This window comes from Urocitellus parryii, chromosome 1, assembly GCF_045843805.1.
Source record: "Urocitellus parryii isolate mUroPar1 chromosome 1, mUroPar1.hap1, whole genome shotgun sequence".
Classification (NCBI taxonomy): Eukaryota; Metazoa; Chordata; class Mammalia; order Rodentia; family Sciuridae; genus Urocitellus; species Urocitellus parryii.
This window is the reverse complement of record NC_135531.1, coordinates 241,294,616-241,320,736: the sequence shown is the minus strand read 5'-3', so window position 1 is coordinate 241,320,736 and position 26,121 is coordinate 241,294,616. Positions and strand designations below refer to the sequence as shown.

Here is a 26,121-nt window from a genome sequence, read left to right as displayed (position 1 = left end):
CTTTTGTCACAGGCTGTAACTAATGGAAGTTAGTTTAGAAGAGAGGAAAAATTATTTTTATAACCACTTGGCTTAGAGCCCCAGTTGAGAATGAAAGGATATTTGCTTTGCTTTGGAGAAAATCTTTTTTTTTTTCAGTGATTAAAAATGAATTTATTTCACGTGGTTTCTTCTTCTCCCTTTAGGAAATAGTTCACAAAATTCGAGAGCTGCTGAATATCACTGAACTTACCCAGAATGCCCTGATTAATGATGAGCTAGTGGAGTGGAAGCGGAGACAGCAGAGTGCCTGTATTGGGGGGCCACCCAATGCTTGCCTTGATCAGCTGCAGAACTGGTGAGTCTCCGGAGTGGAACACTGGCAGCTGACTGGCTGACCACAGAAACTCATAAAGAGCACCTTTAGTGAAATGAGCCCTGACAAAACTGTGGTTTAGAGTTTGACATAGTCCAGCTTCTTCTTACCCTGGAAACTCTTGGAAAGTTCAGTGTTATGTGTGACTGTCACCATGGTCACCAAGTCTGCTTGATTTGGAGCATTCTTGGACTATGGACTGTATCATTGGACTGTACCAAAACCCCAGTGATGTGTTTGTTAACGTAACACATTTAACAACTTGAGTCCTGATGTTTTATTAAAAATAAAACATCTTGGGTCATTTTCTAGGCTTACATGAAATAGTGGTTTGTCATGGGCCACCCACTCAGCCGTCCATCTGGTAAGTATGAAATGCTGGCTCTGTGCTGGGACCTGGGCACACGAAGATTGATTCTTGGGCCTTTCCCTTCATTTCCCAGTGTGGAGGGGAAGACGATATGGGAATAATTCTGAACAGTGAAGGGTTCCAGATGCTCTAGCAAAAAGAGGGCAGAGGAGGTGGTCTGCTCTGGCTCTCTGAATGGGAGAAGTTCTTCCCAGCAGAGAGAGGAGGTAGGCGGAGGCCCAGAGGCAAGGACCCAAAGTTGGCACACTGGGTGGCTGGAAAATGCTGGGGAGACAGAGGCAAAATATGCCTCAGCTTGGTCATGAAGGTTCTTAGCTCCAAGCTGAGAACGAGGGACTTAACTCAGGATGCACTAAAGGCAAAGGCAGGCTTTTGGCCCTAAGCAGGAGCTATATTTCTCTGATTTTTATTTAGAAAGGTCACTCTGGCAGCAGCTTGGAGAATAGAGACAGAAAGGCTGATTGGGATGCTATTAGCATGTTACTGTGTCCTGGGAAGGGACCAAGAGCTGATCTTGGGGTGGACCAAAAGGGATGGAAGAGGTGGGATCCCAGAGTGAACCTGAGAGGATGGTGGCCTGAGACAATTGCCAAACACACAAGCACCAGAGACCTAGTGGGGTTATTTTCATGAGATTGCAGTGCTGATTTTTTAAAAATCCCAGTTAATATTCAGCCAATTTTTTTTTATTCTGTGAATTAATTGCCTGTACATATTCCAAATTTCTGGTGGATTAGAGCAGAGTTTCCCATTCCAGACGGTGCCTAGATACTGACCCCCTGAGCCCTCCAGGTGGTCAGGGAAGTGCTGGGGTGTCTGGAGCCCCCTAGTGGTCATCAGAGGCTGTAGGCACTTCTTCCTGAGACAGGAGTACCCTCCAGTGTTCCCCAGATGTAGGGTTGTTTCCTGTGTGCCATGGCTGGGACTGGAAGTGGACTGGGAGATGCTGGGCAGCATCTCCTTGGGAACTCACCAGCCACCACCCTGTATTCACATTTTTGTGGTGGAGAATGGCTCTCAGTACTTGGAACTGGATTCAAGAAGTAAAACTACTAAGCAAAGTTAACGTTCTTCAGCGGGAAGATGTTTTCAAAAGATTTCATCTGTCATCCTCCAGGCAAATAAAATGGCCCTTCCACAGCACACCTGGGCTTAGGGGCTATGTCACTGACTCTAAGGAAGGGAAACCTAAAAGCCATCTCTAGGTTTTCTCACTGCCTTCTTATTTTAGAGTCTAGGTGGAGCCTATTACTTTCTCCTCTCACTTGAGTGAAACAGTGGTCTTGATTCTCTCCTCCCCCACAGCCTTCCCTCCCCTTCCTGCATGGTCCCACAGCTTCCAGACTCTCTTTTGCATGGTGTCTCTGACAGGTCTCACCAAAGCTGGTTGCTCATGGTCACTGTCTTGCTGTAAAACTTCCAAGGAGCCTCAGTGTCTCGCACAGCCTGAAGGCATCCCCTTACATTTCCCCTGACTCTGCCTTCCTCTTTGCCCTCTTTAAATCCCAGATACCTTTAAGGTCAATTGAAGTTACAGATCACCTGGAAGCTCTGCCCCACCCATCTCTGCATGCTAGTGTAGGTCTCCTGAGTGTACAGAAGCTTTTGATCCAGGCCGTAACCATTCAGTGGATGTTATATTTTTTTTCCTCCAAAATAACTAAGCTCCTAATGACAACATAAGCCTCGCCTCCCCCACCCTTCCTTCACTTCTCCCTGGAGTGTGGAGTCCACAACATGGGTAATATGTGTTGCCCAAACAGCTCATGGATCTCTATGATTCTCTTCAATCCAGGCTGCTTTGAGACCGTTGCTCATTGAGACACCTGTGTCTTGTACCTTCCCAGGTTCACCATAGTTGCAGAGAGTCTGCAGCAGGTTCGTCAGCAGCTAAAAAAGCTGGAGGAACTGGAGCAGAAGTACACCTACGATCACGACCCTATCACAAAAAATAAAAAGGTGTTATGGGAACGCACTTTCAGCCTCTTCCAGCAGCTCATTCAGAGGTAACTCCAGGGGGATTTATTTGCATCTACTGCAGTTGATTTATGCAGAGGAACATCTTTATAGCAACTCAGATAATTTAGAAGGGTTTAATATTTAATAGAATAGACACATTTATTAATGGCATTTGACTTCCTGAATTCCTTGCTTATGCTAGTGGTCCTCCAGTCTTCCTAGGCTGAAAGCCACAGCACCCTTACTTTTTACTGCCCCTCAGCCACTCTATGCCAGGACCTAGCATGTCTGCCACCAGGGTGTTTATCCTCTCCTTCCTGTACCTTGACCTCATGGTGTTTCAGGTTCTCAAATCTTCTTTTCTGGACTCTTACATAGTAGCCTCCCAACCAGGCCCCTTTTCCAGCCCGTGCACCCTAGCTCCTGAGACCCAGGGGTGTCCCAGGACAGAGGTCCAGTCTCATCACTTAGCAAGTGGGGCACCTCAGCTGGACATTCTTGGCCCACTTCCACAAACTGGACCTGCTGGCTGCTCCTCTCAGCTTCTTCACATACCCCATTTCCCTGCAGATGCCAACTTGCCCTTTTCTGGGCCCACGCTGTACAGCTTCTTCTCCACGGCTCTATTTCCTTTACCTCAAGCCTTCTTGTCATACCTACTGTCCTCATTATACCACCCTGAAGGTTTTAGTTTGTGCCTCGCCATTAAACCTTCCCAGAGTTCACAAGCAGATATTCTTTCCCTTGCAGACCTGCCCAGTTCATTCTCTATTCCTCTCCTGTTCTGCCTTTGATTAGAAAATTGCTTATGCGTTTCTGTTATCTTTGTTGAAAATGGGAAGGTTCTTTGTCATCCTTCCTCCCCACCCCCGCCCCCATGGGACTAGCACAATGCCTTGTAAAGAATAGTTTTTCCAAACTAAGCAAAAGAGTAGAGTTCCTATTGCAAGTGTCTTTCTTTCTTTCTTTCTTTCTTTCTTTCTTTCTTTCTTTCTTTCTTTCTTTCTTTCTTTCTTCTTTCTTTCTTTCTTTCTTTCTTTCTCTTTCTTTCTTTCTTTTTTTCTTTCTTTCCCTCTTTCTTTCCCTCTTTCTTTCTTTCTTTCTTTCCCTCTTTCTTTCTTTTTCTTTTTTTGTTTTAACCTTAACTTGTCATTGAAAATATTAAGGACATTTGAATTCTTTTATTGAAATATTTGATTCTTAATGCAAATTTGTAAATGAACATAAATGATTTTAGACTCTTCACTGTTGGATAGTGTCATAAGTTTTTACAATCACTCTGGTTTTGTTGTTGTTGTTGTTGTTGTTTATTTGTTTATTTGTTTTGTACCAGGGATTGAACTCGGGGGCAATTAACCACTGAGCTACATCCCCTGCCCTTTTTTTTTTTATTTTTTAATTTGAGACAAGGTTTCACTAAGTTGCTTAGGGCCTTGCTAAGTTACTGAGGCTGGGCTTGAACTTGTGATCTTTCTGCCTGAGCCTCCTGAGCCACTGGGATTACAGGCTTGCTTGGGTTTTGGGATTTCTCTTCTAACTAATGGAATTATTTTGTCCATACAATTTGTCAGATTCCTGCAGACTGGTTTTTAGGTTATGTTCTCTATTTGTTTCCTAAGGAAAATTATTTCTTCTTTTACTGCCTCAATCTTGATGGACATGCTAATTTGTCTATTCTTTCTGGGTATTTATAGTTCATTTGTGGTGGAGAGACAGCCATGCATGCCAACTCATCCTCAGAGGCCACTGGTCTTGAAGACTGGGGTCCAGTTCACTGTGAAATTGAGGTAATAAAGATGTACTTCCATATGCTATCTGTCCTGTAGTTTGTACCCCTAATTTTCTTTTACATATTGGTTGTATAGGTACTTTAGAGGAAATAATTTTTCATGAAATAATTTAATATGAATTCTTACTTAGAATATCCAAGATTCTATCCTTTATGCTCAGGATAGAAATATAGCCAATTTATATGCAAATATATACACACCTGGGATTTTTTCCAAATGTAAATGTAATGCATATTCACAGTAAAAAGGAATACAGAATTGTAGAAATGCATATGATAAAGTGAGAAAGTTCCCCAGCCACACCTTGAGCAGAGGCTCATAACCTGAGCTTTATGAACCCCTAAAACTGAAGTATTGTATGCAGACATAGATTATGATATACATTTTTCTGGTGAGCTCATAGCTTTTATCAGTTTCCCAAAGTGGTCTGTGATCTAAGTCTGTGGACCACTACAGTACAGAGCCTTGTGTTTGTCTTTCCATAATTTTGTTTATGTCTACACAAATATGTGTAAATCCATGCATGTACATATATATTTCATACATAGGCACCCATGCACATAAAATTCAGGACAAATAGTATTTCATTTTTTAGAACTAGGCTTCTACACAGGTGGTATTTTGTAGCTGCTTTTCTACTTGTTGATAATGGTAGACCTGGTCTGGGTGAGAACATGCAGCTTTGCCCTTGTTCTAATGGATGGGTGCGTTCATTTACTCTTTCCTCTAGAGTTGAGCAGTTAGACCCCAAAGAGCTGGGCTTGCCTTCAGGGTTGGCCATTGTTGATTCAGGTCCACAGGTGCTGCTTCGCTGCCTGGCACAGTTACAGTAGCACAGATAAGCACCCATGGGATCCACAACTCACAGTGGGCAGGAATAGTGGACATCTGATCCTGGCCCCTGCTCCACTGAAAGAGCTGACCAGAGACCTGAGCGTTCTTCCCCACAGTTCCCAGCTAATGGAGCAGAGGCATGTGGTGTCTCAGCCCAGTCTCATGCCTTCCATCTTTCCATACCTCCCTGGAGTGATAAAGCCGGACCCTCATTTTTTCTGGTTATGGATGATAGTTTTTATTTTCTCCCAAGAGGGCAGAAAATCAGATAAAAGTTTTATAGAGTAACATTCACTATTTTCACCATATAGATTGGCCCAGAGTACAAACTTTGATGAACTCTGTGTTGGCAAGTTTATTTGAAGAAGCTGCTACTCTCACTAATTTTGATGGGAATGTAGAATTAATACTGTGTACCATCAGAATTTAATATTAAATTTTGCCTCCAGCAATTTCATAGCTAGGAATTGACCCTATAAATGCACTTAGGAAAAAGCTAAGTAGATATGAAAGCGTGTCAGTTTCATTGTTTGTAAAAATCAAAAATTGGAGGGGGAATATTTTATATAAATGTACATATATGGGGAATTGGCATAATAAGTAAACTGTAATAGATAATTTTTTAAAAATTATATCTTTTATTTTTCTTTCCAGACTGTTGGTGAAACTGCAAGAGCTGAATTATAATTTGAAAGTCAAAGTCTTATTTGACAAGTGAGATTTTTTAATATTATCTAAGATACATGTACTATTGCAATACTGGTTTTTTGTTTTTGGAAGAGGGGTACTAGGGATTGAACTCTGGGGCACTTGACCACTAAGCCACATCCCCAGTCCTACTTTGTGTTTTATTTAGAGACAGAGTCTCACTGAGTTGCTTAGTGCCTCAGTTTTGCTGAGGCTGGCTTTGAACTCATGATCCTCCTGCCTCAGCCACTCAAGCCACTGGGATTATAGGTGTATGCCACCATACCCAGCTGAAGTGCTGATTTTATTAATCAAATATGGACTCCTTCATTAAATGAGCTGATTCATCAACTGTTCAACCTTTCTGCACTGGGAGGAAGTTTGCCACCTCCCTGGGGACCTAGGGCTGAGCCCAGGGTCCTGACTCTGCTGCCTATGAGCAGAGGATCCATCCTAGTCAGATCCACCAGAACTGTTATAAATGATCCCAATAGATTTAAATTAATGTCGCTTGATCCAACAGAGCTGAAGATCCAGCCGTAAGACTGTGGCCAGCTGGGAGGCTGTGGTTTCTAGAGTGAGGTTACAGGCATTGGGGGGCATACATGGAGACTGCTGCTGTCACCCTTTTCTTTTTGGGTTATCGGGGACCCAAAAATGGGCAGCATCTCTCATGGGGGTCCAGATGGAGCAGCCCACCCCACTTTGCCCTTAGACCTCAGACCTGAACTAGCAGTGACTCACCATTTACCTTGCCAGGTTGTCTCCCCCCACACGTATTTAATGCTTTCGTTATCTTGTGTTATCTACTGATTTAGTAAGTTTCCAAACCATTTAAGAGAATTCAGATCATTTTCCTCTGGCTTTTGGCTTTCTGCGCTCACGTAAGAGTCATCTTCCTTGTAGTACTACCTGCACCTTTGTCTTCCCTTTGGGGCAAGCCATTTTGTTAGACTTCTCTGTAAACTAGTTAGCTTTTGCTGCAGAACAAACCATCCCTAAAACTTAGTACCTCAGTGCCCAAAAACCTACTGTTTCTCATATGCTGTGAGTTGTAGATGGCCCTTCTGGTCTGGGCTGGTTTGGCTGGAGATGACTGGTCTAGCGTGGCCTTGTTACATATCAGGGGTCTCAGCTGGAGTAACAGAGTCCTCCTTCATGTGTCTCTGAGAGGCCACCCTGCACCTGTCACATGGCGACAATGTTCTTCCAGCAGGTGGAGGCTAGCCTTGAACCTGTGCAGTCAGTCCCATCCATTCTGTCATTAGAAGCAAGTCAAGGCCAGCCAAGGTACAAGGGATGGCAAGTACTTCTCAGGGACAGCTCACCACACTGCTTTTGCTCAGTTCTTTCAGCTTGTTTGTGCCCCTTTGTCTTCTCGGTCTGTTCAGCTCTTTTTTTCTTCTTCCTTTGACAAGGCAACTTTGAATCATACTGTTACTTTTATTTTAAATTCTTTTTTTTTTCCCGAACAGGGAAAAATAGGTCCCTTTTATACTATTATTATTTACAATGTCACACTGACATTCTAGCTCAGATAGGAAAGGAAGGGCAGCTAACTCCTATGAGTGAGCTAGTGATTTCTCATTTACATCTATGCCACCAACAGATATTTGGCCCGAACATGACAGTCCCTTTTAGGTAGTTAGAAAGTCCTTAAAGGTTCTTGAAACTGGGTACTTTATATAAAGAAAATAGGTCTATTTAGCTCACAGTTCTGAAGGCTGTGAATTTCAAGATCAGGTGACAGCGGCTGGCAAGGGTCTCGTGTTATGGTACAACGTGGTGGGTGGTATCCCATGGCAGGCATGTGAGAAACTCATGGTAAGAGAGGAACCAAAAGAGTAATCTGGGAGGGCCGGCTGTGCCTCATAACAACCAGCTCATGGAGTAATCAGTGCAGTATCTCAAGACCTAGCCCACTCCTCCAAGGCAGGCCTTGATGGCTTCTGAGGGCAGCATCCCAGTGACCTAATCACTTCCCACTGAGCCTCACCTCCGAACATCACCACCCTGGGCACTAGGCCTCCCATACAGGAAGCTTTTGGGGACAAACTGTATCTAATTGTAGCTTGCCAAAGTGTTCACTGAATTTATATGAGGTGCAAGATCTTTCAAGATTTTAAACTCAATTTTAAACGTGCCTGTTTCCCCAAATCATCGACTGTTCTGGTACTTTCACAAGAGCATTAAAGATAACAGAAAAAATATATATATAAATTAAGCAGTCACCTTGGAAGGTCCTCAGGGTTCTGTGACACCAGAGCAGTGTGCCTGCTGGAGCTCCAGTGCAGAGCGCGGACTCGGCTAGTGTTTCTTGAGGTTGTCCTCTGCTCTTTTCACCCCTCGGCTCCTCACAGTGTCCCCTAAGGCTGGTGCTGTTAGCTTGTTGGACAAACAAGGAACGTGAGGCTCAGGTGGTTTCTTTGCCTGAGATCCTTGGCTTGGTGTGTACGAGTGGGTGGAGGAAGGGAGTGAATGAGTCAACAGGGCAGCAAACCCACGGGCATGAATTTATTTTTACTTACATACATACTTCTGTATTTCTTTTAAAACTTATTTCAGGTCTAAAGTGCCCATGTGTAATTTTGTGTATATCTATCTTTTTTTCCCCCAGAGATGTGAATGAGAGAAACACTGTAAAAGGGTACGTGATGTATTTTGTACTATAGTTTGTTCTCTTGTTTGTTTGTGTCTAATAGCTTGAAGCCTTTTAATTATTTTTCTCCTGTATGGTATAGATTTCGGAAATTCAATATTTTGGGGACACACACGAAAGTGATGAACATGGAGGAATCCACCAATGGAAGTCTGGCGGCTGAATTCCGACACCTGGTAGGGAGACCCGCAGGCTTCCCCTCTCAATACTGTCTGATCTTTTAGCACCCTTGACACTGGAGTGGCACTCAGTGGCACTTTGCAGTGATGGCTTCTCATCACCCGCCCTTAGGGCATCCTGCTTTGTCCTCCAGGTCCAGGGTTGTTCACTCTGCATTCCACTTGTCTGTCTCAGAAACGCTCCTTTAAGCTGCAGCGGTCTCAGTTCAAGTATTTCATAAACCCATGTGCACATAAGTTAGAGCGGCTCTTGTGGCTCCAGGATCTGTGACCCGTCATTGTGGGCCCCTACAGTTCCCTCAAGGTTGTGGCTCCTGACTGCTCCTTCTCCCGCTCTCCACGTCCCCAGCAGTCTGACTCTACCACTTTCTCTTCCGAGAAGGAGCCCCCCCTTCTTCAGCCTGGCAATAGAAATTCGGGGGGGGGGTGTGTTAAGTGGGCGCTGCCTTTTTTTCTGTGTCCGTGAAAAGAGTGGCTGCCAGATGTTCTGAGGCTCCCAACATCTGGGCTGAGCCTGAAGGGAGGGTGGAGGCAGCTTTCTCCTTAGCGACCATCCTCTGAGCCAACAAGTATCATAGCTAGATAACTGCACACTGGGTGAGATCCTTGGTGCTCCTGGGGTATCCAGAGCTGTCCACTGACCCCACATGGCTCACTGGAACCTGGGGATTGAAACCTGTTTGAGGGAAGTTTTATTTGGGACTGGCATCACTAGAGTCTAGTTAGAAGTCTCTGCTGAGGGAAGAAGGAGGGGAAGCTGTCTCCAGATCCTGGGGGACAATGAAACAGTCAACAAGGGCACTTGATGGATTGTTACTGGGGTAAGGAGAAGGATGCTGTTCACAGGCAAGGGTCATTTTGCCTCTTGTTCTGAATTCTAGAGATAATGCCATGTCCTTTCTAGCCCTTCCATGGGCTGTTTTAATCGGGTGATGCCCACTTTCGTCTGATTTGTAAATGAAGACATGAACTTTGATGGTGAACATGTGGTTTACTGTGATGTTTCTTGTTTTATAGCAACTGAAAGAACAGAAAAATGCTGGCAACAGAACTAATGAGGTGAGGGTCTCTGGTTGTATGGGCCCTGATCAGGCAGGTCTTCCAGTGGGGGTGTGTCTGTGGTTCTGGTGGCCAGGCAGGAAAGGGAACTGGGTGTATCTGTGATAATGGGGGCCTTCGTTCATGCTTTATAAAGGTTGTCAAAGGATTTTGCTTATGACCTCATTGGACCCACACAGACAGCCCAGTGGGGTGGCATGGTGGCGTGGTGGGCTTCATTCTTCTCATCTTCGAATCTTGAGGAAATTGAGTCACAGGAAGCTTGTAGGATTTAGCTCGGGTTTCTGAGAACGACTGTCAGCTGGAGTGAGAGGTCAGTTTATGACTACATGCCAAACACCAGGTGCTGAGAGGGTTCTCCTGCCTCATGTCCCCTACCCAGTAGCAGTGTTTTCACAGTTTCTTCTCACAACCTGATCCTCAAGGAGTTGTGTTGTGTTTGTGATGCATTCAAAAATGATCTGTGGACCAAGGACACAATGTCTGGTTTGGAATGTTTGGTTTGGCCTGTTTTTGCCCTTCCACATCACAACCAGTGGAGGTCACTAGAACAATGAGACACATGCTGGTCTGTTCAGCACAGACACCATCCAGCCCCAGTTTGCACAGAAGCTGTCTCTGTGACCTCCTGGGTCCAGCAGCTGCCCTCCCTAGTTCTAAGTTGTCGTGATGCTTATGTTACGTAATGTGTGTGAAGGTGCTTTGAAAACCATCTGTTCCTACCTATACCAAAGCACTTTGTGACCTGCCATGCTCAGTGGGAATCTGCCTGGAAAATGAGTTCTTTCCCTGAATTCCATGAGAGTACAGCCCCAGAGCCTTAAGTCATGAAAAACCGTTAAGAAGTTGCTTTTGCCCACTGATGTTTCTTCCTCTGAATTGATATCCCTTGCTATAATTTCAGACATTTTATCATGAGAGAACACTGAGAGGCTTGGAATAATCAAATCTGGTTTAAGTTATTGAATATTGGAGTCTTCTGAGTTACAGCAGATTCGGTCTAGTACCCTTGCAACCTGTTTATTCAGGTTTTGTTTTGTTTTTGTTTTTGTTTTTTTGTATTGGGGGGATTGCTTAACCACTGAGCCACATCCCCCTCCCTTTTTTATTTTTTATTTTGAGACACAGTCTCACTGAGTTTGCTCAGGATCTCACTGAATTGCTGAGACTAGCTTTGAATGTGCAGTTCTCCTGCCTCAGCCTCCTAAGCTGCTGGGATCACAGGTGTGCGCCACTATACCTGGTGTTTATTCAGTTTTGAAATTTGTACGATCAGGGACTGAATGTTTACATTCTCTCTTTCTCCTTTTTTTTTTTTCCTCTCCCAAGGGTCCTCTTGTTGTCACTGAAGAGCTTCACTCTCTTAGTTTTGAAACCCAGTTGTGCCAGCCTGGCCTGGTCATTGACCTCGAGGTAAGATTTCCAGGGTCTCAAGGTAAAAAACTTTATTTTTACTTCTAACTAGTTAGAGTTTCTCAATTTTTGTTTTATCTATATTTACTTAATCATAAAAAGTGATGATCTTTTTCATTTAATACTATTTGACATTAATCTAAGGGTCCAGGAAGCTAGAGAATTGAATTAGCCTTCAAATTCTGTAAGCTAAATATTCCAGTTGAGATAGCCGTTGTTAACTTTTTTATATTAAGTCTTGGAACATATATCTTAACTGAAAAGTATATCAAAGATAAACTGTGAACAAAAGAATCTAACCTTACATTTAAAATTTTCAAATATAAAATGTACATAAAATTACAAATAACCCATTTGCTTAAGCTGTTGTTTCAAGGTGATAGATCTGTGATTCAGATGGTTTCAAGGTCTTTATCAACTTTTAGACAACCTCGCTGCCCGTCGTGGTGATCTCCAACGTGAGCCAGCTCCCTAGTGGTTGGGCCTCCATCCTGTGGTACAACATGCTGGTGGCGGAACCCAGGGTATGGAAAACACAGTTGCGATTGTACTAAGGGTGAAACAAAGATCCCATGCTCTCGTTACCACACCTTCAGAATAGCCCCCAATGGCCAGATATTGAGGGAGAAGTGACAAAGTCATGTGACATTTCTAAGGATCTTAAGTAATTCTGGGAGAGCCAAGCACAGACGCTAGAAATGAGAATAATGATTTCCTTCGTGTAATGAGAGAGCTCAGGCAATCAATGACTTCATACCACTTTTATTGTGGAAGAGGTCCTTTACTGCCTTTTTTTTTCTTTTTAATGTATCACCTACCAGGCAAACGTGCTGAATTTTTACAACAATCACACTCACAGTTGACTCTCTTTATTTATTCAAAGTGCTCGTGTTCTTGGAAGTTACCAGGAACATTTAGTGAATGTTCAATCATTGTTCCTAGGGGAAATACAGGGTTTGTTCCTGTGAGACTCTGGTCACATGTTTGTTACCCCATCAGTGCCACAATTTGTTTATATGCATTCCTGTTTAAAGGCACCTTATCTAATATATCTGACAATTTGTTGATGTGGACTTTATAGCCAGTAGCACAATAACTCATGCCTACAGGAAGCTATTCTACCGCATGGATTTTCCCATAAGGCACATGGCAGCCTTCTTGTGCTTAGGTACATCAGACAGCACTTCAGCATGACACTGTGCACGATTTTGAGCTTTGCTTTAATGCCAAAGACAGTCAGCTCAGGAGGGACTATAGTGTGGAGGATTTAAGAGATTTGTCCTCTTCAGAAGAGAGGAAGAGATAAAAGGGGCTGGAGAGAAGGGAAATCACCAATCCGGAATCACAAAATGAAAAAAACCATTGCACTAAGCAAGACACAGAGGAGACCTGTTTATAGTGTGAGAAATAGGAAGTCAGGATATTATTTTCTTTGGGAGAACAGAGTTCAGTTGGAAACATGTGTGTTGAGGGGACTAACAGTTTTTGGTACTCTCTGTATGGGCTTGTCTTCAAATGACCACAAAGAGCCAGGAGAATTGATTCTGTAATTAGAAGTGAATCATAATGAGTTAACAAATTCATATATGTGAATTGGCAAATAATGAGAATTCTCTTCCCTAATTGTGGGAATGCATGTGTATTGTATAAACTAGACCAAAATTTGGGCCAGGCCCATGTGGTGGTGCCTCACTAGTGACTGGCGGCTCTTTATCAACCCTGGCTTTGGGTCCTTTTCTTCTAGAATCTGTCCTTCTTCTTGAACCCACCATGTGCACGATGGTCTCAGCTATCAGAGGTACTGAGTTGGCAGTTTTCATCCGTCACCAAGAGAGGTCTCAACGTGGATCAGCTGAGCATGTTGGGAGAGAAACTTCTGGGTAGGAGCATAGTAACTTTTTGTCTATGTAAAAAATATAAATTCATAAAAATCTCTTTTGACTCTTGTGATCCTCTTTGTTCTCTATTTTTTTTTTGAAGGTAGAGAGTGTTTCTAAAAACTGTTGGCATTTCAAGCTGCAGCTTATTGAGATAGCTAATTGAGAACGGGACTTCACCCTGGGAGAAATGTAGACCTGATAACAGGGTTACATGAATTCTTTCCTGGTTGTCCCTCTTATTAACATTTTTGAGAAGGAATCTGAAGGGAAACCTTTTTAGATCATGTACTTTCAAGGAACAGAAGCATCTGAACCACTCCTTTAAAAATTCTTGAACAACTCTTATCCAGATTTGCTTTCTATGCAGCGGGGCTGCATATACCACGCCAGTAGGCTCGTCTGAACCAGATGGCCTTCAACGGTTCCCTCCCAGCTGTGTCACTGACAGCATGGGGGGTTTGTCTTCTGCTATTTAATAAGAAGTATAAAATCATCTTATTCCATTTCCTTATTTGTGGAAAGTCAAGAAATGTATCTTTTCTACCTGTCACGGCATAAGCAGTGGACTTACCCCATCTTATACCCTGGTTAACTTTAACAACTTGGTGTTATTAGCTCTTAGCTTCTAGTAATACCTAGGCTTCCTCTCATTTTTCTTGCTTGGCTTATGATTTGCATCCACTTCCCTGAACCCATGTCCTATTTGGAGGAGCACTGAGAGAGATCTGTAATCCATGTCTAAAAATAAGCTTGGAAAGTCAAGCCTCAAAGTTAGGTTCTTCACATAGGGTAATCTTGATCTTGGTTTGAACTTCCACAAAAAAATTCCACAGAGTCTTTAGAGAGGAGACTGTGCTGAGGCAGTAACAGGAGGCAGTGGGAAATTATCCTGCATAGGGAGGGACCAAAGGGAGCTTTGCTTTAATGCCAAAGACAGTCAGCTCAGGAGGGACTATAGTGAGGAGGATTTAAGAGATTTGTCCTCTTCAGAAGAGAGGGAGAGATAAAAGGGGGCTGGAGAGAAAGGAGCAGATGGCGAGGCTTTTTGATGCTTCCGCTTTCCCTAAAAACTCTCATAATCATAGTGCCCAGTAATTTGTCACCAATTCTTTCATGCCATTAAAATCAAACCAGCATGAATGAAACTGTTCATGTTTTGGATTGTTTCAGTTCTGTAGTTCTGTTCTTTCATAGCCTAGATGATAATTGCTCAATTAATGTAGCATTAATATTTCTGAGTCTAACAACCATGTACATGCCCTCTTTGGGGGTGTTAGTTCTTTGAGAGCAAATACAAGTCTGATCAAGGCACCAGAACCATTTTCTGTTTACTGACAAAGCTTATTATTATTTTTTTGTTGTTGTTTAGGTCCTAATGCTGGCCTGGATGGTCTTATTCCATGGACCAGGTTTTGTAAGGTGGGTATTCCTGGGGCTCTGTCCTCTCTGCACTCTCTGTGGTGGTTCTCCTTTTTCTCACTGTGGTGCTTAACTGTTTGCTTATTCTGGCATGTTTGCCTCTCACCCACGGAGTCCCGAGGGCAAGTTGTTTACTTTCCTTCAGGGCTGGAGGTTTCTGGAGGTCAGTCTCCAAGCCAGAGTCTGACGGGAAGCACCTGCCTGAGTGATAACATTCTTTCATATCCGAAATGAGTCTTCAGTTCCCTCACACCAGCCCACTGCCCAGCAGTGTTTTGGCCTTGTCCATGTGAAACGTGAGCTTGGCCTGACTGGCCTATTGAGCTTTGCAGTGTATCAAACAGAGGGACCAGCTGGAGGCAGCACTTAGACCCCAATGGGGTCACCAAATAGTGTTGACCAGCTCACTCTACTGAACTCCACTAGTCTGAGGGCAGTTTTTGTTTCTTTGAGTCTCCCTGGAGGTCATCCCCTGGCTGTTTTGCTACTGTTTAGAGAGGGAAGCAGAGCCCAGCCCAGGGAAGTGGAGAGGTCCAGTTCTTAACACCGATAAGAGGGGAGGGATGGAGACATTCCCCAACAAGGGACCGCTGCTGCTGTGTGCTGAACAGTTCTACTTTGGCAGCTGGGGTATCTTTGCAAATTAAAATACAGCAGTGGGGGAGAAAATGCTGAGTCACTATTTTGAATTTCTTGAATCCTAATGTATGCATTGGTATATTTTCAGGAAAATATTAATGATAAAAATTTTTCCTTCTGGCTTTGGATTGAAAACATCCTAGAACTCATTAAAAAACACCTGCTGTCTCTCTGGAATGATGGGTAAGAACCCTGATGGATGCATTTTTTAAATGTTTTTAGTACATGCTGCCTTACTGAAGGCTGAGACAAAGCCTGAGCTGGGCTTCCTTATTGGACAGGATTTGTGTGCACCTCACAGTGATGCATACTTACGGCTGTCAAGGCTTTATGAGAGTGGAACCTCAGAAAATTAAACTTTATCCTTCCTTAGTATTCATGCAAAACTAAATTAAAAAATAAAAAGAAAGAAAGAAAACCAACTGAGTGCCATTCATGCATTCAACAAGTGTTTCTTGATCACCTGCTGTATTGTCCATAGGAAAGGAGACATTTCAACTTGGTAAATTTTGTCTCACTCACTCCCAGGATGAGCTGATACTTCAACAAAAGCTTTAAAATGACCAGAGATGCTAGAATCTAAAATATATTTTCTGCATCTTCCTCTTCAGCATAAAAGATGTGTAAATTCAGATATTTTCATAGCCTTTAAAGTCAAATGATGATGAAAGGCCCATTAATCCAGCATGTATTTAGTGAACATCTGTAGCATCCTGCTGGTATTATGTTTTTTTTTTAGTTTAGCATACATATGTGTAAGTGAAATGCTTAAGTTTCAATTAAATATATTTTTAAATAGTCTATAGATTTTTTTATTATATGTTCTCTTACCAAGTTGCCGTCATTTTCTTGGTTTGTCAAGTTAATATAAAAATTAAAATCATGATTGAACTACAAGTGACACCGTTGATCTCCATGTCTAGGTGTATCATGGGCTTTATCAGCAAGGAGCAAGAACGAGCTCTGCTCAAGGACCAGCAGCCAGGGACATTCTTGCTGCGGTTCAGTGAGAGCTCCCGGGAAGGGGCCATCACATTCACATGGGTGGAGCGGTCCCAGAATGGAGGTGGTGAGTGAAGGGCGCTGGAGGGCCCGGGCACAGTGCCACATTTGGCTAACATCCTTTTTCACTACTGCAGATCAGCCCAGACTTACCCAGCTGAGGCCCCCAGATAGGATATTATTACACACCCCCCCCATGAATATTGGTGAATCACTGCCTAGGATGTTTTGTGAAAATGATGGCTTTTAAAAGATAAGGTCAAGTTCCTTCCTTTCAGTCAGGTTTGTTTTCTGTAGGATAGGATGTGAGTCAATATCATCTGTAGCCAGTTCCTTGGAAGAGCTCACTTTTGCCACAGTTTAAGGTTCCAGACTCACTTAGGGTAACTCCAGAGTCAAGTGCACAGGCGAGGATTGGCTTTGTGAGAAGACCTCCTTATTGGTTTTATCCACACATACCAGTAGCTGGGATTGGATGCGAGGGCTCTCAGGATAAGCTGCAGTCCTCTCTGCTTTGCCTTCAAATAGAGCAGCTGCTCATTTATCTCTGTTGGTGTATTGGATTTCTCTTTGACCAAATGAGTCCATAGATAAAAGACTCCAGAAACCTTGGCATCATGAAGCAGATCTCTGGAGGAGAAGCTGAAGAGTGCAGATGAAAAAATGATAATGGCAAACTGAGTACTTTTCACAGGCACCTATAGTTTGCCTAGAGCACTGGAAACAAAACTGATTTGTTGTGGTGACTTTCCTGTTGTTGGTGTGTAGAGGCAAAAGATATTCTGTTCATTTTTGCTTCTGATGAAAAGTGTGAAGACTGGGATTGGACCCTGGTGTAGGCAGTAGATGTTGAAGCCTACCTGTTTTCTTTTTTCTGGGGTAGTTCATTTCCTGATGCAGCTCAGAGATGAGCTATGACCCAATTAAAGAGGAAGAAAACACTTGTCAACCAGGAAAGTGTAAGCAGGGCTGCACCAGCCACATAGATTTAGGATATAGCATAGCAGAAGTTCTAGAGAGGACTCCCAAAGCACTGCTCAGCACCTTTTGGAATATGTGCACACAGAAGTGGGATTTGGGATAAAATAGTGTTGAACCCTGATGCAAAGAAAAAAACCACCAACTCCAATTTTAAATCGAATTAAAGCAAGCTTGTATTTGTGTACACAAAGAGAGCTGATCAGGGACTGTCTCCCCTAATGTGGGCTAGAGACCAGCCCCCCAGCTCTTCAAGAATGAGATTGTATAGCAAAAAAAGTTGCAAAGGGGGGCTGTCTTGAGAACTTAAGGATAACAGAATTTTGACAAGCATAATACAAAGGCAGATAGTAGGTTAATGATCTACATGGCATGACATTTAAAGGTAGGGAGTAAATTCAGATCCCAACATCAGAATTTATGAGGCACTGCTGAGGTTTCAGAGAGGATTGTTATCTGATCAGGGAGCCAGGATTTATGAGGTGTCACTAAGGTTTTAGAGAGGGTTGTTATCTGGTCAGGGAAGGCCAGGCATTGGTGAGTTCAAGGCCCGGGCAGGAATTCCAAACAAGTTTAAAAATCACAGTAATTTATAGTAAAACAGAAATTAACTTTTCATGACAAGATGGTTCCCAATCTTAAAATGAAATTAGGCTGAGTTCATCAGTAGGAAGAAAGTTTTGAATCAGGTCTGGGATAAGAATAGGAGGAGTTAATTAAACTGTGGCTTATTGCATTAAAAATTAGAAAAAAAAAAGTAGAATTTGAGATCTTTTCTTGTTTCAAAAGTTTTTTTTTCCTGTAGATCATCGTCATTTATTTTAATAATTATGTTTTTCAATATGAAAAGAAAAACAAAATGAGCTCATCTTTTAATAACTTAATCTGTGGCTTGAGCCAAGAAGACCCGATTGGTGATTAATCACTTATCTGCCTATGGGCAGCATTTTGTTGAAGATGAAGGCTTCTAAAGGAATTGAACAAACCTCTTTTAGCCACATTTATAAATCTAGGCAAATAATGACAAACACATTGTTACTGAGAGTAAAAACTGCCTTTGTTTTTTCCCTATAAAAGACAGGATTGTAATTTATTTAGAAATAAGGCAGTCCACGGTATGTGTAACAACTCCTAGATTATAATTAGTTCTCACGAGCTGGCTCACATCTGTATAATCTACAATGTTTTGCTTCTCTCTGTGTCATTGTGAAATATTCTGTGGAATTCACTGGGACTCATGAGCGTCTCTCCTTTTTAGAACCTTACTTCCATGCGGTTGAACCCTACACAAAGAAAGAACTTTCTGCTGTTACTTTTCCTGATATAATTCGCAATTACAAAGTCATGGCTGCTGAAAACATTCCAGAGAATCCTCTGAAGTATCTGTATCCAAATATTGACAAAGACCATGCCTTTGGAAAGTACTACTCCAGGCCAAAGGAAGGTAGGTGGGAACAATCAGCCACTGCCCTCCTGAGACACAGCTCAGCGCAGTCTTTCCTGGTGGGCCAGTGTTGTGTGCAGACCAGATTTAAAAACAGGATTTACCTTTGCCATCCTGCCGGCCAGGGCCAGTCTGCTGTCTTTAACCCACCGGGGATTAGTAAAAGCAGGCTTTCAAAACACAGTATGCACTCAGTGTGGTGGTAATGAGATGCATTATTTGGCCTAATACAGCACGCAAGACATGATTACATAATTTCATACTTTACAGGTATAGGGAAAGTTTATTTCTGGTCTGTGTATCTGTTACATTGTCACTTTTTGCACAGGAAGGGAAGTATGACCAACTGATTTGTGCCAGTCTGCTCGTTAAATTAAGGAAACAGGTCCATGAGAAGTAACCTGTTTCATCAACCCAATTATTTGTTAGATCCTATTGTTATTAGTGGTTTTTATTAAGAGTGGGCTTTGTCTTAGGACACCAGTCTTAGGCTTCTTAGTTACCATTGAATCGCATTTGAAAAAGTTCAAGTTAGGTTCTTCTAGTTTTTGAACATGCCAGAAAAGCTAATTGCTTTTCAGAATGGGAAGTATCACTATTTATTAGGACAATCACTTTGGAATTAACACTTGCATGTATAACATCAGCTAAACCAGTGAGAACTTGGCACATGTGGCCATCTTGGAGGATTACAGCTTGAGGAAGAGAAAGCTCCTAGCTAGGCTGCTGTTGAGATACTCACCCTTTTTCTGCTAATTGCTTCTTCATGCCCACCAGAATTTCAGATGACACAGGCAGGGAGATCACAACCCCTTAAAAATTGCAGGACTCTGAGCTGCCAAGAGAAACAGTAGAATTTTGATTCCCCCAAAATATTCTTTGGTAATTTCTCTAATGGAAAGTTACATGCTGTGTTTGCTTCTAGCACCAGAACCAATGGAACTTGATGGCCCTAAAGGAACTGGATACATCAAGACTGAGTTGATTTCTGTGTCTGAAGTGTAAGTGAGCACAGAAGACTGGCATGTTCCAAACTGCACACTAGCCTTGGCCCTGGCTGGGGCCTGGCGAGTGTATTTTGCTTTTCCTTTGTAATTGCTGTCGCCATTACAGTTGGACTTGTTGGAAAGATCCTAATTAGAGATCCTGGTGTCACTGTCTGCCAGCATTTGACTGCCTTTAAAAACCAAAAACCAAAACAAAACAGGAAAACCAAAGTTGTATGTAAGGTATTTAAGTTCTCCCCAAACGGATACTTTGAAAAAGCATAAATAAAATGAACAAAAATGGCAAAGAGTGGGAAAGCAGTTCTTTTCAACCTAGAAAAGGCCAAAGTAATCATCGAGATACATTTTCCGCTTGCTTTTATTCTGTTGTTTCATTTCATAAAAGGTAGAAAAAGGTTTGGAAAGTCATTGTCAGTTATTTGGCCTGCAGCACTGTCTTGGGCTGAATGGATGTAGCCTTCATGTAAAAACACTCTGGAGCAGCTTTATCTGCATACAAATCTCAAGGTAGGGATGAGGGACTCCCCAGACATTTCTCTGGTGCTTTTCTGTCTAGGGTAAGCCACGGGGCACTGCCGTTCCAGGGTGGCACACGGCTCGTGCTCATTCCGAGGCTTAACCAGGCAGAAGTGGCCTAGGTTCCAGTCTGGCTGTGACCCACTCACATCTAGAGTCCAGTACATACACTCCCAAGGGGCCGGGCTGGGGACAGAAACTGCTGGTGATCTATACATTTTCAGATGTGCTTTATAAATGTGTACATTTTCCTAAAATAAAAATATAAAGTGGTCATTCAGTCACAGACAAAAGATAAAGGAAATGTGTTGAGTCTGCAGTAGGGCTTTCATGAGGTGTTAACGTTTCCCTTTCCTTCCTCCCCTTTCTAGTCACCCTTCTAGACTTCAGTCCACAGACAACCTGCTCCCCATGTCCCCTGAGGAGTTTGATGAGGTGTCCCGGATAGTGGGCAGTGTGGAATTCGACACTATGGTAAGTACCATTGCAGGGGTGTTCCCAGACCTGGGTAAGCGGGTGCCCTCTGAGGCAGGGTGGGCACTGCAGCAGATCCAGGGACTTTCCTCAAGAAGGATTCCTCTGGCAGAGCCAAAGAAAGGGCATTTTTCAGATGAGCTGGGACAAGGAAAAGCCTGCTGTGCTTCGACAAGGTACATCATCAGCAAAATGTTTATGCTTGGCATCCTCCAAAAAACTAGGTGACATTTCAAATACTTAAGTTTCCCCTTCTGCCTTTGAAGTACAAAAGTTCTGTCCTTGTAGAATTTCACCTATTAAGGAACTAATATTTTTCTGATAAAATGTTTTCTTTCTGCCTATAGCCTTACCACAGTGACATCCTTAGGAAAGGGTGTTATTTTTAGGGACTAATGCTGGGTAGTTGCAGTAATTACAGATTTACACTTAGCAAGCAGCCCTGAAAGGGCTTTCTCTGCTTCCTATTTAAGAAGGAATTTGTGCTGCTAACTCCTGAAGCTATGAAAGGCCAGCCCAGAAAAAAAACAGCCCAGGGGGTGAAAGAGTTAGTGAGTTTCATGATAGAAATAGGAACATGATTGTTTCCAAAAGAGGTGATCTTCCTCTGGGAGAATATTTTTCAATATATCAAACAGTATTGTTTGCCTTTCAGCCTGAAATCCTTCCTCTTAAAGATTTGTTTGGTTGGCTGGGTTTTTGCTGATGCTGTTTAATTTTAAGCTCTTTTTTTGCATGGAGCTATTCCAGTTCATTTTTCAAAGTTGGTTTAGTGCTTTAAAAAAAAAAAAAAAACAACAACACCTCTCTGAGTCTCTGCTGGCTTTTCTTCATCATTTTGTACCTGGTGCCTGGCAAAAATAGGTTCTCAAAAATGAGACAGGAAGTCAGGGAGGGAGAGGGAAAAGAGGGGGCGAGGCGTCTCTTGCAAACCATCATGAATTCAGGGAGTGTGTTCATGCGACCTCAGTAATACCTGATCAGCGTCACATTTCTTAAGGGTAAGAAGGCCTTTTCCCTCCACTTTAGGAGGGCTAAAATCTGTAGAGACTGTACTTTCTTACACTTTCCTGATTGTTGAGGATAAAAAAGCCATTTAGAAAAATGCTTAGCTAGTATGACAGCAAAATAGTTTGGTCTGTGCAAAATGAGCCTTTTCTCTGTGTAAGGTAGCATCCCAACACTCCTCTAAAAAGTGCTTTATAAGCCTGACACAACAACGCAGTACTCTTAAAGTCCAATTTAGAAAATATAAGCTATATAGATAGAGCCAAAAAGCAGGGTGATCCCCTTTTACACCTCTTTTGTTCCTGAGCAAGGTCCCTCAGCCGCATCACTATTGATGGGTGGCACTTACTAAGCACCTCCCCCATCCCAAGCACTTCCCTATAAAAAGCCTCTAAGTTGGGTGTTATTGTTGTTCTCATCTTGGCAGACATAGAGCAGGGCCCTGTCCCCAGTTACAGAGCTTGACTAAGATCCAGTAGTTAGTCAACAGTAGAACCAACATTGAATCTACCTGGTGTCTCCAGAATGCATGCTCTTGTCCACCATCCTAGAACACCTGCCACAAACAGCCAGACTTGGCTTCATTCAAAATGTGCATCCCATAGAGGCTGTTTGCACAAACTGAGCATTTTATTCTGCTTATTAAGACAAAGGCAGTGTGGCCTCTGGGTGAGAGGCCTGTGATTGGGATTTGGCAGGCAGAGTTCCAACTCTATCATCACCATTATCCCTGTGACCTTGCGAAAAGAAGATGGATTAATTCCGTCCATCTGTGTAAGCAGTAGGACTGCCTCCTGTATGCTCTCAGAATGATACTGTGAGAGCAGTTTAAATACTGCAAATAAATGTCAGGAAATGGTTTGTGGTCTTTGGACATTCCTAAAGCCATTTCATCCCAAACGATATCATTCATTTCATTTGTAGAATAAAGTCAGTCTCTCTGTCTTTATCCCTCTCCCCCACATCACACACATGCACAGACACCATTAAAGACTCCAGGCAGGTCAGTAGATGTACAGAGCTAAAAGAGGCTGTAAGGGAGACACAGCACTGGTTAGGCAAATTCAAATGCAAATTCAAAATAAAAACTGGATGAGTTTTTAAACTGGATTGGCTCCACTGTGGTCTGCTCTGTCCTCAGTCTTGGCCATGACTTCCATTCGGCATCCATGGCTCTGAGATGGAAGCAGCTCTCTCAGAGCTGGCTGACTTCCACCCAGTCTGGAGGTTGCAGCTCTAGGGTGACACCAGGGACTGATGCTCAGTGCAGCCTCTGGGCAAGAGGACCACAAGCTCCTGAGGAAATTATCCAAGACAGCCAAATTACTAGTGTTTTTTGCCACATGACTTGGGTGTTTGTTTAGCCTGGATTTTCTGTATGATACATTTTTCCCTCTGGGCTGTAATACAACCATTCTACTTTCCTAGAGGCCTTTGACCAAAGCTCATAACAACAACAAGGAAGAAAAAATGATGATAATTTATTATCTACTATTTTCCTTCTACTGTATAGACAGTTTACATATGCTAATTTAACCCTTTCCATAAACCTATCTGCTAGGTACTATTAGCCAACTTTGACTGAGGACCTTAACATTTAGAGGTTAAGTAATGTGCCCAATCACACAGTGACAAGATTGGAATCTGGGCTTCCTTCTCTCTCTCTCTCTCCCCCACACCCCTAAAGTCTGCCATCTTAACTACAACTTTGTGCTGTTGACCAGGCTGCAGCATAGGGGCAGAACCTTCAGTGTGCTTTTCAATCCAAAATGATTTTCCTAAGACCCCACCAAGTACCATGCACTATTGAGCACTTGAGATTTAGAAAAGCTCTCAAGAGGCTTTACTGTCTAGTGCTCAGTCTTGGTACTACAGGCATTTTGGGATGGAGAATTATGTCCTCTGCATTGTATCTCTGGCTTCTCCCCACTAGATAGATGCCATACACCACCACATCCAGTCATGGCAGTCAGAAACATCTTTAGACATTGCAGGGGACCAAATAGTCTCTGAGAACATCTGATATAAGGCGAAAGACCAGTATAGAAGTCAGGGAGTCAGCGGCAGGACAGTTACTATTCCCTGAGGAGCAATTTCCTGACTCCAAGTTGCCATGTTCAAGGCAACTGGGCAGAAGGCACCAGTAGGGGAGGTGTAGGGGATCTTAATAATTCTACTTCTCTGGCCTGTATTTGAAACATTCATTTTTTTACCTATGAGTGACCTTTAAGGGAAATTCATCATTTCCCTCACATCCCTCTCTCCCTCTGGCATATAACTCAGCATTTCCTCACCCTTGTTTTGCATGAGTGGATTTGCCACATTGCTCTGTCCCCAGACTTGCATAACAGCAGAAAGCTTTATGCAGTCTGGATAGATTCACAAAATTAAGCCGGCAGGCTGTAGAGTAATAATCCATCAGCTTAAGTGATATAAAAGGTCTTGATTAGTCCAGAAAATGGGTAGGTCATGTTGAAGGTCCTCAAATTCATTGGTGCTTATTGCTGTTAGAAGTGTCTTCCTTCCACTACATTCTAGAATAGACAGTGATGTTAAATATCTGAACTTGCCTGTCACAAGATCAATGTGATAAACTTAACCATCTTTTATCTCTTACAGATGAATGCAGTATAAAGCATGAATTTTTCTCATCTTCTCTGGCGACATTTTTCTCTTCCCATCTATGACTCCTTCCTGCTGCTCTATTCCTTCACATCCTATGTTTCTAGGGAAATGAAAGAGAGGACAACAAATTTGCTGCAGCCTATTGATAGCAAGTGGATGTTTCTCTTATTCAGAAACATGTTACTCTGAAGGGCTTCATGCATTTTATTGAAGGTGAAATTGAAAGGCACTCTCCACAGAGTGGATTTTGCAAATGAAAAACATCCAGATGCACCCAAAGCATCAGGACTAGAATGAGAGACCTTTGGGAAAGGTGAGAAGTTCGGTAACAATTCAGCAAATGCTGTGCATGAAATCAGTGCCCAGCTGTTACAGGTTGTTGGATAGATATTGGTTACTTGGGAACTCTTGATGTAGAAAAGGAAAATTTCCATTCTGCTTTAAATATGGCTGAAAGTCTATTGTTTTGCCAATGAAATAGTTCAAAGCCAAGTTTATGTAAAATTATATATCAATACTTTATCAAAAGTAGCCTTCTTGCATCTGGGTAGGAGAAAAAGAAGTTGTGCTCTTCATTTTAATTATATCTTCCACACTGGCCATTTAAAACTGGAGAAAAATTCTTTTTTTCTAGAAGAGAATTAGCTTTTGTGTTGGTTATGGCTGAACAATATTGGTTGTTATCAATAGAAGGAAGTACATTTTCTAAATTCATAAGTAGAGTTTTCTGTTTAATATTTAATATCCAGAGCTTAGTGTGTTTCACCTTCATCTTGGTCACTGGTGAATGAAATTGTCTTTGCCCTTCCATGAAGGGAGCCAAGCTCTTAACAATAGCCCCCTTAAGGCAGATCTCCTTATTTTTTAAAACATTGAAATTAATTGCAGACGGAGATAAACCCAGGAATTTAATTCATGTTTCTTAAATGGGTTCATTTGTTTTTACTGTTATTAGCTGGTATTTAGTCTATTAGCCATAAAATTGAGAAAGGAGTAGAAAACGTAGTTACTGACAACTTGAATCATTAACCATAGATAACATGAAAATCAAATTATTTCAGAACTCATGTCCTATGTAACTGCACGGAGAACTGCATATTTTTCACTGATAAATGTGATTTTTCTGACAATTATGTTTGCAAATGGTTCCATTATCTGTCTTGCGGTTTTTCCACATAGTTTTTTGAATGGATGATGTTTTGTGGAATGTACTATTTTTTTGTTTTGTTTTGTCTTGTTTATATGGTCTTTCATTAGTGTGGACACAGAGCAGTGATAAGGGATGAGTCCACAGGGTTCTTCTGAATAACTTTCACAGACCGCTTGTCTGCGTGGCTGCTCTCCTCTCTCCATTTCCACCACCACAACTATGTTATTACAGAAATGCTGTGTTATTCTTTGGTGGAGATAAAATTTTCTTGACATCTACTTTATAATTAAAGCTAAAGTATATATATTACATTAAATATAATATGCACAGTATTTTTTATTTTTCTTATTACTACACAAATTGAGGCCTCTTCTCATTTTTTACATAGGATAGCATGAACCTGGCTGAGTTTTGGTTGAATCTTCAAACTGAAAAAAATCAAGAAACATGACCACATTTTTGTGAATATTGTCCCTAATTCCTAGGATTTAACTACTTGTTAAACTTTTGTCCTTTAAGAATGATTGGCATGGTTTCATTTTACTGTACCAGCCAATCTTTAGTATAAGGTTTTAATAATGCTGGCATTATGAACTGGTTTAATATTTACCTCATTTACGTATCAGTCCTTGTTTTACAATAAGATTAATAACACTACTTTCTTAAATGTTCTC

General features: G+C 42.2%; 1 protein-coding gene across 1 annotated transcript in view; it reads left to right on the top strand.

Annotated features, from left to right (window-relative positions):
• The window catches only part of Stat1 (signal transducer and activator of transcription 1), a 37,953-nt gene extending 12,176 nt beyond the window's left edge, over positions 1 to 25,777 (top strand). Inside the window, exons 9-25 of the mRNA XM_026389024.2 lie at positions 186 to 337; positions 2,573 to 2,731; positions 4,379 to 4,471; positions 5,963 to 6,022; positions 8,613 to 8,642; positions 8,737 to 8,830; positions 9,851 to 9,892; positions 11,222 to 11,305; positions 11,731 to 11,829; positions 13,050 to 13,185; positions 14,555 to 14,604; positions 15,332 to 15,426; positions 16,167 to 16,312; positions 18,482 to 18,667; positions 19,593 to 19,668; positions 20,562 to 20,664; positions 24,292 to 25,777. Coding sequence (XP_026244809.1) covers positions 186 to 337; positions 2,573 to 2,731; positions 4,379 to 4,471; positions 5,963 to 6,022; positions 8,613 to 8,642; positions 8,737 to 8,830; positions 9,851 to 9,892; positions 11,222 to 11,305; positions 11,731 to 11,829; positions 13,050 to 13,185; positions 14,555 to 14,604; positions 15,332 to 15,426; positions 16,167 to 16,312; positions 18,482 to 18,667; positions 19,593 to 19,668; positions 20,562 to 20,664; positions 24,292 to 24,306 — 1,620 coding nt within the window. The 3' untranslated portion in view covers positions 24,307 to 25,777. The remainder of the gene's footprint in view (positions 1 to 185; positions 338 to 2,572; positions 2,732 to 4,378; positions 4,472 to 5,962; positions 6,023 to 8,612; positions 8,643 to 8,736; positions 8,831 to 9,850; positions 9,893 to 11,221; positions 11,306 to 11,730; positions 11,830 to 13,049; positions 13,186 to 14,554; positions 14,605 to 15,331; positions 15,427 to 16,166; positions 16,313 to 18,481; positions 18,668 to 19,592; positions 19,669 to 20,561; positions 20,665 to 24,291) is intronic.
• Positions 25,778 to 26,121: the final 344 nt, after the last annotated feature.